At 37.9% G+C, this 12126-nt stretch overlaps 1 protein-coding gene across 1 annotated transcript; it reads left to right on the top strand.

Annotated features, from left to right (window-relative positions):
• Positions 1-3550: 3550 nt before the first annotated feature.
• klhl26 (kelch-like family member 26) lies at positions 3551-12122 on the top strand. Its single transcript, XM_028444419.1, has 3 exons — positions 3551-3762; positions 7619-7801; positions 8993-12122. Exons 1-3 carry the CDS (start codon positions 3713-3715, stop codon positions 10572-10574), a joined length of 1815 nt encoding a protein of 604 aa, XP_028300220.1. The 5' UTR covers positions 3551-3712; the 3' UTR covers positions 10575-12122.
• The last annotated feature ends 4 nt before the right edge of the window (positions 12123-12126 follow it).

Here is a 12126-nt window from a genome sequence, read left to right as displayed (position 1 = left end):
AATAAACTTTAAGAAATTACTTAAAGGAGACATATCATGCTAAATCCACTTTTTTAGCCCTTAAATGCATTTTGTTGTATTTTTAGTGAGTGTTTATAAGTACAGAAAAGTTCAAATTAGTCTCTTCAGGTGCTCCGTTGATATCTTTATATTCTGTTTTGGTCATATTTTTCAATCTGTTTCGATTTTTCGATTCTCTATTACGTTTTTTGAACAATAACGTCACAGTATTTGCAGCGGAACTGCCAAATCAGGACATTGACTCCAGGCCAACACTTCGAGCAATCCGCCATTTTTATTTCTCGCTTTATTTTGTAGTCCAAGCTCAATGATGGCGAAGTTACGAGAGGATAAGTCAAAATGTTCGGTTGTTGGATGTAGTAACCCAGACGCTTCATTACACCGTCTCCCACCATCAGAACCTTTTCTTTTTTCTTTTTTTTTTTTTACTTGTCTGCACATGCTGTCAAAGGTCAACACTACATGAAGTGCAATCTTTTTTAGACAGGAAAGCATTTTTAATTTTTTTGTTATTGCAATTAAATAAATTGCATTATTTTATTGCATAATTGTGACCATCACCAGCCCTCCCTAAGGAAGGGTAAGAAACACTTTATTAAAGGGAGAATATAAAAAGAAAGGGCAGTGTTACACCACTGCCCTTTCTTCTGAGTAAACGCACCCTTGAAAAGATACTAAGCAAAAAGAGGCTCTGGCATCTGAAGGATAAAACTGATGAGGCTGAAGTAGCACGGTTTATTGAACAACAAATGGAGATTTCTGGTCAGTGCCATGGGTACAGATGGATGTACCAAAAATGTTTCTATCTCATAATTATGACTTTACTAACTCATAATTATGACTTTCTTTCTCATAATTATGACTTTGTTTCTCATAATTATGACTTTCTAACTCATAATTATGACTTTCCTTGGTGATTTTTCATTTTTTTTAGTGGCGGAAACGGGCTTCCATAATAAACCTCACGTAAACACATTTTTGTAAACACATTTTCGGCAATATACAAGTGACCACAAGGCAATGGCAACCAAAAAAATAATGAGCAAAAGTTGCCTATTCAACACCTGACAGCCAATGATCAGACAGTAAATCTAAAATGCAAAACGTCAGGAAAGAACTAACTCACCCTAGTTGTTTTATAGGAGAACAATGTGTTTGTTGTTGTTTCTGCGTGTTTGGACAGGCAGGTAAGATTGTTGAGTCGAGGGTTTGCCTTTCGGTTTCTCAGGTATATTTTAACGCGCCGCATGCAGGAAAAACTGCTCACATGAAGCGGAGGCGACAGGTAGCGTGACAGAAATGGGTAAAAGTTTGTAGAGGCTCCCTAGGAGACGGGCTCTTAATCTTCATTTTCTACGGGAACTCTTTTTTTTCTTAATTATCCATTGCATTGGACTGCTAGTGAACTCTTTTGCCCCTCCCATCCCCTATCACACACACACACACACACACACGCACACACGCACACACACACACGCACACACACACACTCCAACCACACTAAAAATGTATTGAGCTCAAAAACGCTGTGTTTGTGAGGACGAAGCAGAAAAGTGAGTATGGCAGGAAGTGGTCACAAATGTGAAAAGAAACTGACCTAAAAAAGGTAGTGCATGGTGAAATGTCACAAAACTTATTACTGTATATTTCCATGTGATGTGGAAGCTGTAATCACACACTTAAAGGACTATTCACCGCAATAAAGGGTGAAATCTGCTCCTTCTTTTTTGTTATTGTTTTTGGACTGTGTCCTGTTTGGTATAAAATGATAGCAATACTACAAAAGGTAATAATATACATGTATGCTTTTATGGAGGCAAAAATGGCACGTCATTTACACACATGATAACTTGGATGAATTGTGAAAACAATTTAACAAATTAAAAAAAAAAAAAAAAGCCTGCCATGCCAGACCCTAGTCTTTCATCAGAATATCATAAAGTATGGTTATGACAGACAGCTTCAATTGTACTTTACTTTCTGTTGCAGGTCCACAGCCAATGGAAAGACAACCAATAAACATTTGTTTTCAAAACATAATGTGCATGTGTCTTTTATCCAACAAATAATGGACTTGCTTCTTTACAGAGCTCTTTGACAAAAATAAGTGAACAGCAGTATTTTGTTTTACAAATAAAGAAAATCACAGGGTTTGGGGTAGGTGATAAAATCATAATCTACAGGACAAACTAACAAACATCTTAAACTACCAATAAAGTGTCCTGAGTTTTAGGTTTCCTTTATTATAATTCAGAGTGAAAATATTTCATTTATGTATGAAAATAGTATTATATAAAAGGTATTTCTGTTGAGAAATAGTTAAAGTAAAATTTAAATTGTAATATCTATAATTGATATAAACATAACAAAAATGGTTTACTGTTTGGTTAATGCCTACTTTTACAGATTAGTACATGTATTGCTTTAATTAAAAATTTAAAAAAAAAAAAATTAAACATACTTTTAAATGTACCTGACCTGATTTGATGAAAAATTATGAACTTATTTGCATTGTGTTTTGTGTTCAAAGGTTTTTCACCTTTCTCGTCACTTGAAAAATAAAAATTGTGAAATTAAAGGGTCTGGTCAAGTTCTTCCTTTTTCAAGTGTGGGAAGCCATGACGTTATAAAGACACTTGACATATACCATATTATTGCAATATACAACTACACAAAAATCATTACATTTCAATTTACTACTTTGTATGCACTCATTTCATAATACAGAGGCAAACTCTATACCTAACAACAATTCTTTAAAAAAAAAAAGAGAACGCAAAATTTTGCTGTTGCGCAGGCGGAAATTATAAAACTGCCACAAAGGCTGTAGGACAACATTAAAAGAGGGAAAATGGAGTGCTTTTCTTATACGTTGATATTGTACATGATGAGTGATAATGTGTTATTAAGGCTATTTTGCACAATAGGTGTGCCTTAAGATTTCAACTTGTCCTTTGGTGTGAAGTGTACAAAGTAGCAACATACATGTCAAACTAGGACAAGGCTTTTATGAGTAGAATACGCTTAAGTAGAATACATTTGTCTGAAACATATTAATTTTGCCTTAACAATGCATTGTAGGCTGAATTTTTGATAAATCAAAAATATGTATGGATTGCAGTGGCATGTTTGGTATCCACTGGGCAAAAATGGTGGGAGGAGAGAGGTTTATTATTAAGATTTATAAAGTGATGGACTTCTTAAATCATTTTTATTTGGTTATTTATTTCAGGCTCAACAATTGTGATTAATTTTATTTGAACTTTAGTAATTTAAAAAGTAATTGGAATTGAAGTTCTGAGGGGAAAAAAAGAATAATTGTATTTTAATTGTAATTGGGAAAAATGGCCGGTAACTGTAATCGTAACTGAATTGTAATTGAACATGGATAATTAAAAACGTAATTGTAACTGAAAAATGTAAATGACCCCAACCCTGGTGGATGTTAATAAAGAATTAGTTGGTAGTCATTATTAGCTATTTATGTGGCGCCACCTGGTGTTCATACATGCTCAGTACAGGAGGAGAGGTCGTCTGTGTTGCTTCAGAAAAGCAGCCGTGTGTGTGTGTTCCAGGGTCTAGCGGTAGTCAGCAGACGCTTTCCCCCCTCGCTATGAGCGGAGCAGCCGCGGTGCTCTCCTCCACCTGACGGTCCTGAAGATGCCCCATGTGTGCGGTTGGGAGGTAGAAGATGGCGGCGTCGGACGGTGGAGATTTCGTTCCCAAACATTTGCAGAGCATGTGAGTCACAACTAATGCTAATGCTTTGTGTTGTCGGTGATTTGTGCGTGTTTGACGCTGCCGGTACTGTGACGTCTTCAAAGAGAACGCAGCGGTAAGCAGGGCTGCGGCTTAGGACTTAGGAAAGTCCGAGGCTTTGTGGAGGCCTTGGGACACCGACCAGCACCAACAGCCTGCTCGGCTGGAAGTCGCTGAAGCACTTTCCTTATTATATAAGCTTGTTTATCGTGCTCCGGAGGAATTAATACATGCATACTTCTGTTTAGAATAAAATCCTGCAAAACTGTCCAATTGAAAAAAAAAGAAAAAAAATCAACCAAAAAACCAAGCCATTGGTTTGTGCAACAATTACACAATAAAATCCCGCTGTTATTTTAAATTAAGTGTGCTTAAAGTGAGTATCTTTAGCAATACTATGGGTTTGATGAACCTAAATAAACATAGATTTTTTTTTTTTTTTTGTTGCTACTAATATTCTTGTGTTGTATAAAAAAGGAAAAAAAGCTGTGTATTTATCTAGATCACATTTGTCAAACTCAAGGTCCTTAGAACATCCAATGTGGCAAGCAAAAACTTAGGAGAAACCTTGCATCCTTATGTAAATGACCAACAGTTGCAGATACAGTATCTCCAAATTAATACACACTTTCAATGAACCTCGAGTTTCATTGAAAGTGTGTATTAATTTTTATTGTGGATTCACAATATTAGCAGGGCTCACATTTTCCCCACGCTTAAAGGTGCAGTCCGCAACTCTCAGATCTTTCTCTCCCCGCTGCTCTGTTGCCATGTCTTCAAACTTTCCAAAGTCCCTCCCTCAGAGGAGATAACAAGCTAACGTTAGTCCGACAGCAACATCACATTAATATAGCATGCTCTGTTAAAATCATGTTACTGCAGCGCTTCTCTCTCTCAATGTGCACACACCTCAGCAGCAGCAGCAACAACAACACAGTGTCACAGCAGCCACACGGAGGCGAGTATAACAATTACAACTCAAACATAATGTAAATAAAGTTGCAGTAATTGCATTTCAAGCAGAAAAGTCACCAATTCCATCTTCTCCTCCTCCAGACCATACGCTGTAAAAAAAAAAAAAAAAAAAAAAAAAAAGAGGGTGCTCTACCTCCGGGAAAGGGGCGGGGACTGTGAGCAACAGCTGTCAAACAGCCCATCAAACACAATCCTGGCTCTGATTGGTTCCTTTTGCTCGGTCGCTTTGCATTCTGGCAATCTGCCAAAGGCTGCAGGAGCAGCAAGGGGGACTCAGTGAGTCTGTTTTTTTCACACAAACTACTAGTTTCATGTAAAGCTGTCCTTGCATAGTGACAGCTTTAGCTAATATGACAAAAAGTCACTTTTATAAGAGTTGCAGACTGCACCTTTAAATCACATGACAGGTATTTATTTATTTTTTATCTTCAATTGTTAAAAGAACTCAAATCCTGCAAATTCCGATCTTGATATATATTATATTATATTTATTTAATTGTAGAATACTGTAGATATTATGTTGAAGGTTAAAATGTATTGGTTGATAATAAATGGGTCAGATTTTTCACATACCTACTGTTGCTGATTATTGTTCTGTTTGAGTAACATCACATGATCAAGCCTTTTCTAACATTCCACACTATAAAATAAGTAAAGAATGTATGTATGATTCATGCTGATATTGTATCGGACCGGTATCAGACAATACTCAAGGCTGCAATATCGGTATCGTATCGGAAGTGAAAAAGTTGTATCGGGACATCCCTACTCATGAACGCATCCCACATGTAAAGCTGATGATACATCAACCCGCCGAACATTTGCGGCATGTAGCAGAGAATATTGTCACCCGCACATTCAGTGGTCAGGACCCCTTAGCGGCCCGCAAAAGTGCCCAAACACAACGATGTAAACAATAGGTGCCTGAACAAAACCACTGGACCACAAATGAAACTTAGGAAATGTATAACATCGTGTGTATTCTTCAGCTAATTTCAGACCCTCACACAAAGTAACTTACTGCCTCTAAATGGTGTATACAGTTGTAAAAAAAAACAGTGTTTGGTACTTAATGCAACTCACGTAGATTTAAACCAGGGTAATCGCACCCGCAAATATACCCCTTTATAACACTACAGACTCAGAGTATGTACACCTCTTTGTACATCCAACCTTCAAACACACTAATTTTTCCATAATTGGCAACTCCGCTTAAGCTCCAACTATATCAATACATACTTCTGAGGGGCACTGTACTAATTAAATTTATTTATACATGGAAGTTCAAACTAGAGCACAATAACAATTAGGGGTGTTCGGCGATATATTGCAATATTACGTCACGCGATTCTCAGATCGATTCAAAATGCATCCACATTGGGTTTTTTTCTTTTATCTTTATCTTTAACTTTCATTTTTTTAAATTTTTTTTTTACCTTTATTTAACCAGGAAAGTCTTTTCCACTGCAGGAGACTTTGTAGCTGCACAAAGAAGTGTGTTGAAACTTGGTGATGTTGACCAGCTTGTGTTTTTTCAAAAAAAATCTAAAAAGAAGCTACTAACTTTCTGCATTTATTTGTTGTTCTAGGCATATACCTCAGTTAAGTTGCACTAAAGTCAAAGTTGGTTTAAAAGTCACAGGCAGATTGTATGTTATATTTTTATTTTAAGTTGTTGCCACATGGCATGTTAAGGCCAATGTTGAGTAAAATATGCCAATAAAATATATTTCATACATAATGTTTTCATGAAGGTGTACACATTTACAGATCAGTTGTTTCTTAAGTATATAATGACCTTATACTTTAATATTGGGATATATTGAATTGTATCACCAGATGCCAGGCAATACACACCCCTAATAACAATTAAAGTACTAATTTTCCCACCTAAAATCTGTGGCCCACTTAAGATAAACTTCTTGAGATTTTCTAGTAAGAGCTTCATTTTATCAGACAACTACATAGTGATTAACTGAACACTTTTAGGACCAAGCCTGGTTAATGTTTACGCTGATCTGGCTTAAAAAATAAAATAAACAATGTAAAACTATAAATATTCAAATATGCATATTTACACTTCACATATGCTTTTAACCAAAAAAAGCACATTATAGGAAGCCAAAAAAAAGGCAGATTAAATCTGAGTCAACAGATTTTTTTGTGCACAAACTACTACAACCACTCATACCCTTTGACAAAAATTTGATACAATAATGAAGGTAAAACACTATTTTTTTTTTTAAAAAAACCCAAAACAAACAAAAACAGTTTTTCAGTAGGTGTCCACAATCTATTTTAAAAATAAAACATAAAAATGTGCATCTTTTCCTGGTAAATATTCATAATCATAAAATGTGTTTATTATATGAATGAAAAAAGTAAGAGCGAATGTTGCGACTTCCTCATGTAATTTCCTAAAGAACAAACTGACGTATTTCCGTATGGAAACATTCAACCGACATTATAAACTTTGGAGTTAATATTTCTCTTGTTGTGGTTAATTTTTATCTTTACTTTTGTTTTCAGACCAAGTGTCACAGAAGACCAACAACATACTGTACATACTTGTTTTTCATTAGTGAGCAAAGACATTCTCTCTAATGCAGAGGCCCCATGCACTTTAATGCATTTCCTCCAGGCTGACTTAAGTCGATTAGAGTAGTTCCCTGTGGTAGTGAGGTTTTATCAATTACACACATAAATCAGGTTAAACTGTATATTTGATCATTGCACTATTTTAAGTAATAGTGCTTGAAAATAAAATAATGGAGGAAACATGTTTTTGCTTAGTCTTTTTTTTTTTTTTTAAAATAAATATATTGCCTATAGTAACTGATTATGATGTGGTCTTCTTTTTCAGTATGGCTAACAAGAATAGCACCCTCCGCTGTTCTTTCTCCGCTCCCAGCCACAGTGCCACACTCCTCCAGGGTTTGTCAGTTTTGCGGGATCAGGGCCAACTGCTTGACGTTGTCCTGGCCATTAATGAGGAGCGCTTCCAGGTCCATAAAGCAGTGCTGGCGGCCTGTAGCGATTACTTCAGGTTAGTCTGCAGAGCATTGGGGTTCTCCTGTCCTATTCCTACTTTAAAGTGGAAGCACTTAGCCTTTTGCTCTTATCTAGAGCGACAGGATGAAAAACACATTCCAACTCACAAATAATTGAGTTAATGACTTTGTCTAATGGATTCACTTAGAGCTGACTAAAATAATTTCATTAAAGTTGCATCATGTTGAGTGAAGATTACTAAAAATACTAATATTTGTTTTGTTTTGTAATTGTGGTTGTTTATCATTTGGAAAACCACAATTTTTGATTTTATTCTCAAATAATTGATTTGGCAAGCAAAAAAATTCAAAAAATGTATCCCATCGTTTAGTGAGAGCTCGGGCTGGGCGATATGGACCAAAACTCATATCTTGATATTTTTTAGGCCGGGCTACCGGACTCAAAACGCCATTCACTTTGTCTTCCTTCTTGTTTTTGTTGTTGTTGTGTACACTTGTTAAAATCACTACTCCTCTGTTATTTGTGAATTGATCGGGCTGAAATTTGGTAGGTATAGTTTATGGATGTATACTCATCGATGCATGGAGCCCGATTTTTAATTTGGGGTCTTGGTGGTACCGAATCATTGGCACATACCAATATATAAATGGTGCCCATTACCCCGTACGTGTCACGGGGGCACATTTTTCACATTACTACTCCTCCGTTAGCTCTCTTGTTTCTCCTTTCCTCTCAGTGCCCCTCTTACGTTGGATTTCACATGTTCTTTCTTTCATTTTGTCTTGGGGAAGCCAAAATGCTTCCACACTTCTGATTTAAAACACGGTGGTACGTCCTGAATTTCAAATTCTAAATAGTAGGCGCCCTTTGCTGTAAAAAAAAAAAGAAAAGAAAATGAAATAATAATAATATATACATATATTTTTTTTAAAGTACTGCGATTCAATTTCAGAGTATTAATGTGAACCATGACTCCTTTGAATCGATTTTTTAAGTGCCTCGAGATTAATCTTTATATCCTTAATTTCGATATATCACCCAGCCCTAGTGAGAGCCCATTTCAATGTTCTATCATGGACACCAGCCTTTAAAAGAAGATTCATAAACATTTAAAAAAAAAAAAAAAAAGGCATAATATGAATTTAACATTTTCCTGCTTAGTCGTTAAAGTGTATGGGATTATAAATCATGGTCATGTAGTAACTGACTTGGTCTTGTGTTTCAGAGCAATGTTTACTGGAGGCATGAGGGAGTCCAACCAAAGCACCATTGAGTTAAAGGGTTTCTCTGCCCGAGGCCTTAAGCACATAATTGACTTTGCCTACAGCTCAGAAGTAACCTTAGATCTGGACTGTATTCAGGATGTTCTCGGGGCCGCCGTGTTTCTTCAGATGGTCCCTGTGGTGGAGCTCTGTGAGGAGTTTCTCAAATCAGCGATGAGCGTGGAGACCTGCCTACTCATTGGGCAGATGGCCACCACTTTCAGCCTGTCGTCCCTCAAGGAGTCGGTTGATGCTTTTACTTTTCGCCACTTCCTCCAAATTGCAGAGGAGGAAGACTTTCTGCACATCTCCATGGATCGCCTCATCTTCTTCCTTCAGAGCAACAAACTCAGGAACTGCAGTGAGATCCATCTCTTTCACGCCGCTATCCGCTGGCTGCGCTACGACGATTCTCGCAGAGCTCAAGCTAGCAACGTCCTCTGCCATGTGCGCTTCCCACTCATGTGCTCTGCAGAGTTGGTGGACAGTGTTCAGACAGTGGACATCATGGTTGAGGACGTGCTGTGTCGCCAGTATCTCCTCGAGGCCTTCAATTACCAGATCCTTCCATTCCGACAGCATGAAATGCAGTCCTTGCGAACCCTCATTCGCTCTGACATCATGTCCCTCATTACTTTTGGTGGAACTCCGTACACCGACAATGACCGCACGGTTAGCGCAAAGGTGTATTACCTCCCCGATATTGCCTCCCGCCACTTCAAAGAGCTGACCGAGATGGAAGTGGGGTGTAGCCATGCTTGTGTAGCTGTACTTGATAATTTTGTGTATGTGGTTGGAGGACAGCACTCTCAGCACCGCAGCGGAGAGGGAGCCGTTATTAGCAGCTATCGCTACAACCCACATCTTAACCAATGGCTTCGCATCCAACCCATGCAGGAGGCGCGTATCCAGTTTCAGCTCAATGTGCTAAATGGACAGATATACGCCACAGGGGGGCGCAACCTAACTGGCAGCTTGTCGACTGTTGAGTGTTACTGCCCAAAGAACAACCAGTGGTCGTATGTGGAACAGTTAAAGCGCAGGATTTGGGGTCATGCTGCGACTCGTTGTGGGGAGAAGCTGTACGTCTCAGGAGGTTACGGGGTCTCGTTAGATGACAAGAAAACTCTGCACTGCTACGACCCCGTCTCAGACCAGTGGGTTTTCAAAGCTCCCATGAATGAACCCAGAGTGCTCCACGCCATGATCAGTGTAAAAGATCGCATTTACGCCCTGGGCGGTCGCATGGATCACGTTGATCGCTGTTTTGATGTGCTGGCCGTGGAGTTTTACAGTCCCGAGAATGACCAGTGGACAACGGTCAGCCCCATGAGGGCCGGCCAGTCAGAGGCCGGCTGCTGCTTACTGGACTCAAAGATCTACATCGTCGGTGGTTACAACTGGCACCTCAACAATGTGACTAGCATCGTCCAGGTGTACAATACAGAGACAGATGAGTGGGAGCGGGATTTGCACTTCCCAGAATCCTTTGCCGGTATCGCCTGCACTCCCATTATACTTCCACAAAACACTACACAACACTAAGCGTCTGATCTGCAACTGTGAAGATCTTATTTCATGTGCTCCTTCTGACCATGTCATTGTCAAAGCAAGCTGTGAAAGTTGAGTAAACGTGTGCTAAAATGAGCAAATGACCAACCACTGTTCTGTTATTCTCTGTTTTGATTTTGGAAAAAAAATGCCCCACCCCCTCCTCATTTAAGAATCAATTTTCTCAACGCTGGTTTGTGCATGCAAAAACAAGAGCCTATTGAAGTGAAAATACCTCATTTTTATGCACAATCATACCTTGACTACCAACATTCAGATAACCAATGCTTGCAAGGTCAATGTGGCAATTGCAATTACTGGTTTTATAAAGATAAATATTTAATTTAAATAGTTCTTAACTGTGGAATGTATTTATTTATTGGACCAAAATGTTCAATTGTAAGCAATGATCAGTATTATTCTCTATAATTGTATGCTTCAAGTTGGTTTAATGACATTATGACGTGAATCTTTGTGGTTTCCAGACTTTTCTGTAGCATTTTGAAGCCCTTGTTTAAGTAAAGCCCACTGTCTGGAATCACACAAGCTGCTGGAAATTGTCTCATAATTACACTGTAGGAAAAAAAGTCTGTTTCTTGGTCAGAATGCAGGCATAGATTTAAAAAATGTTTATTGTCAAGTGCATCTTATAATTCTACACTTTCCTCTGAACCCTTTTGTTTAAATCATCAAGGAGTCCAATCCATGTTGAATCTGCACAGTTCTTTATTTGATCAGTTTTAGATTTTGAAGACAACTTTTTAATAATTTGTGTCAACACATTTTTTGATTGGTAATATGATTGAAAGTAGGACTATAGTATTACTTTTGTTACACTTATGTCAAGAACTTCACAGCACAAGTACATTACATTTTCTGATTTCACTTAATCACAGCAGTGATTAGTTGGGGTGCAATCTGCCTTTTACTGTAAACCATTAGAAGAAGTGCCCTGTAGTTCTCATCTGGATGGGAATGCATAGAATTGTTTGGGGAAAATAATTTTAAGTCGTGACCTTTTTTACTCTGATTGAAAGCGTAAAAACTGGTAAATAACCGCAAACCTCATCTTATATATTTGTTTAATTCTTGTTCAATAATATCCAGTAATGCACAGTATATATAAAAACAAGTATTGGATGTGTGTGTGTCACGGGTGAACTCGTGTGTTGGTGTTCAACATTTACTGCCATAGTTTTCTCTTTGCTCGACACCACAGAGAAAGTGAGCTCTCAGTCAGTGTGTAACAAAGCTCTGTAGATCTCTTCTGGCAGCTACATAAATGCTCTATGTGCGTGTTGGAACATCAGTGTGCGCTGCTCTCTATAAACAAGCACCACAGCTAATATGCTGTAAATATTCTGCTTTTCAACTACTATAAAATTGAGACGGAAACAAATCTTTTGATAAAGCAACGGTTTATATATATTTTTTGTGCGAGTCACTTTTTTTTTTTTTTTTTTTAAACTTGGATGATCTCTGTAAGTTAGGTGTGAGCTTGTGTTCTTTGTTTTGACTGCCGATGAATGGCTGGACCTTTTAGATG

The sequence above is a fragment of the Gouania willdenowi genome, chromosome 4 (genome assembly GCF_900634775.1).
Source record: "Gouania willdenowi chromosome 4, fGouWil2.1, whole genome shotgun sequence".
Lineage (NCBI taxonomy): Eukaryota > Metazoa > Chordata > Actinopteri > Blenniiformes > Gobiesocidae > Gouania > Gouania willdenowi.
Note: the sequence above shows the minus strand (reverse complement) of the source record. Positions and strands in the feature narration are given on the sequence as shown.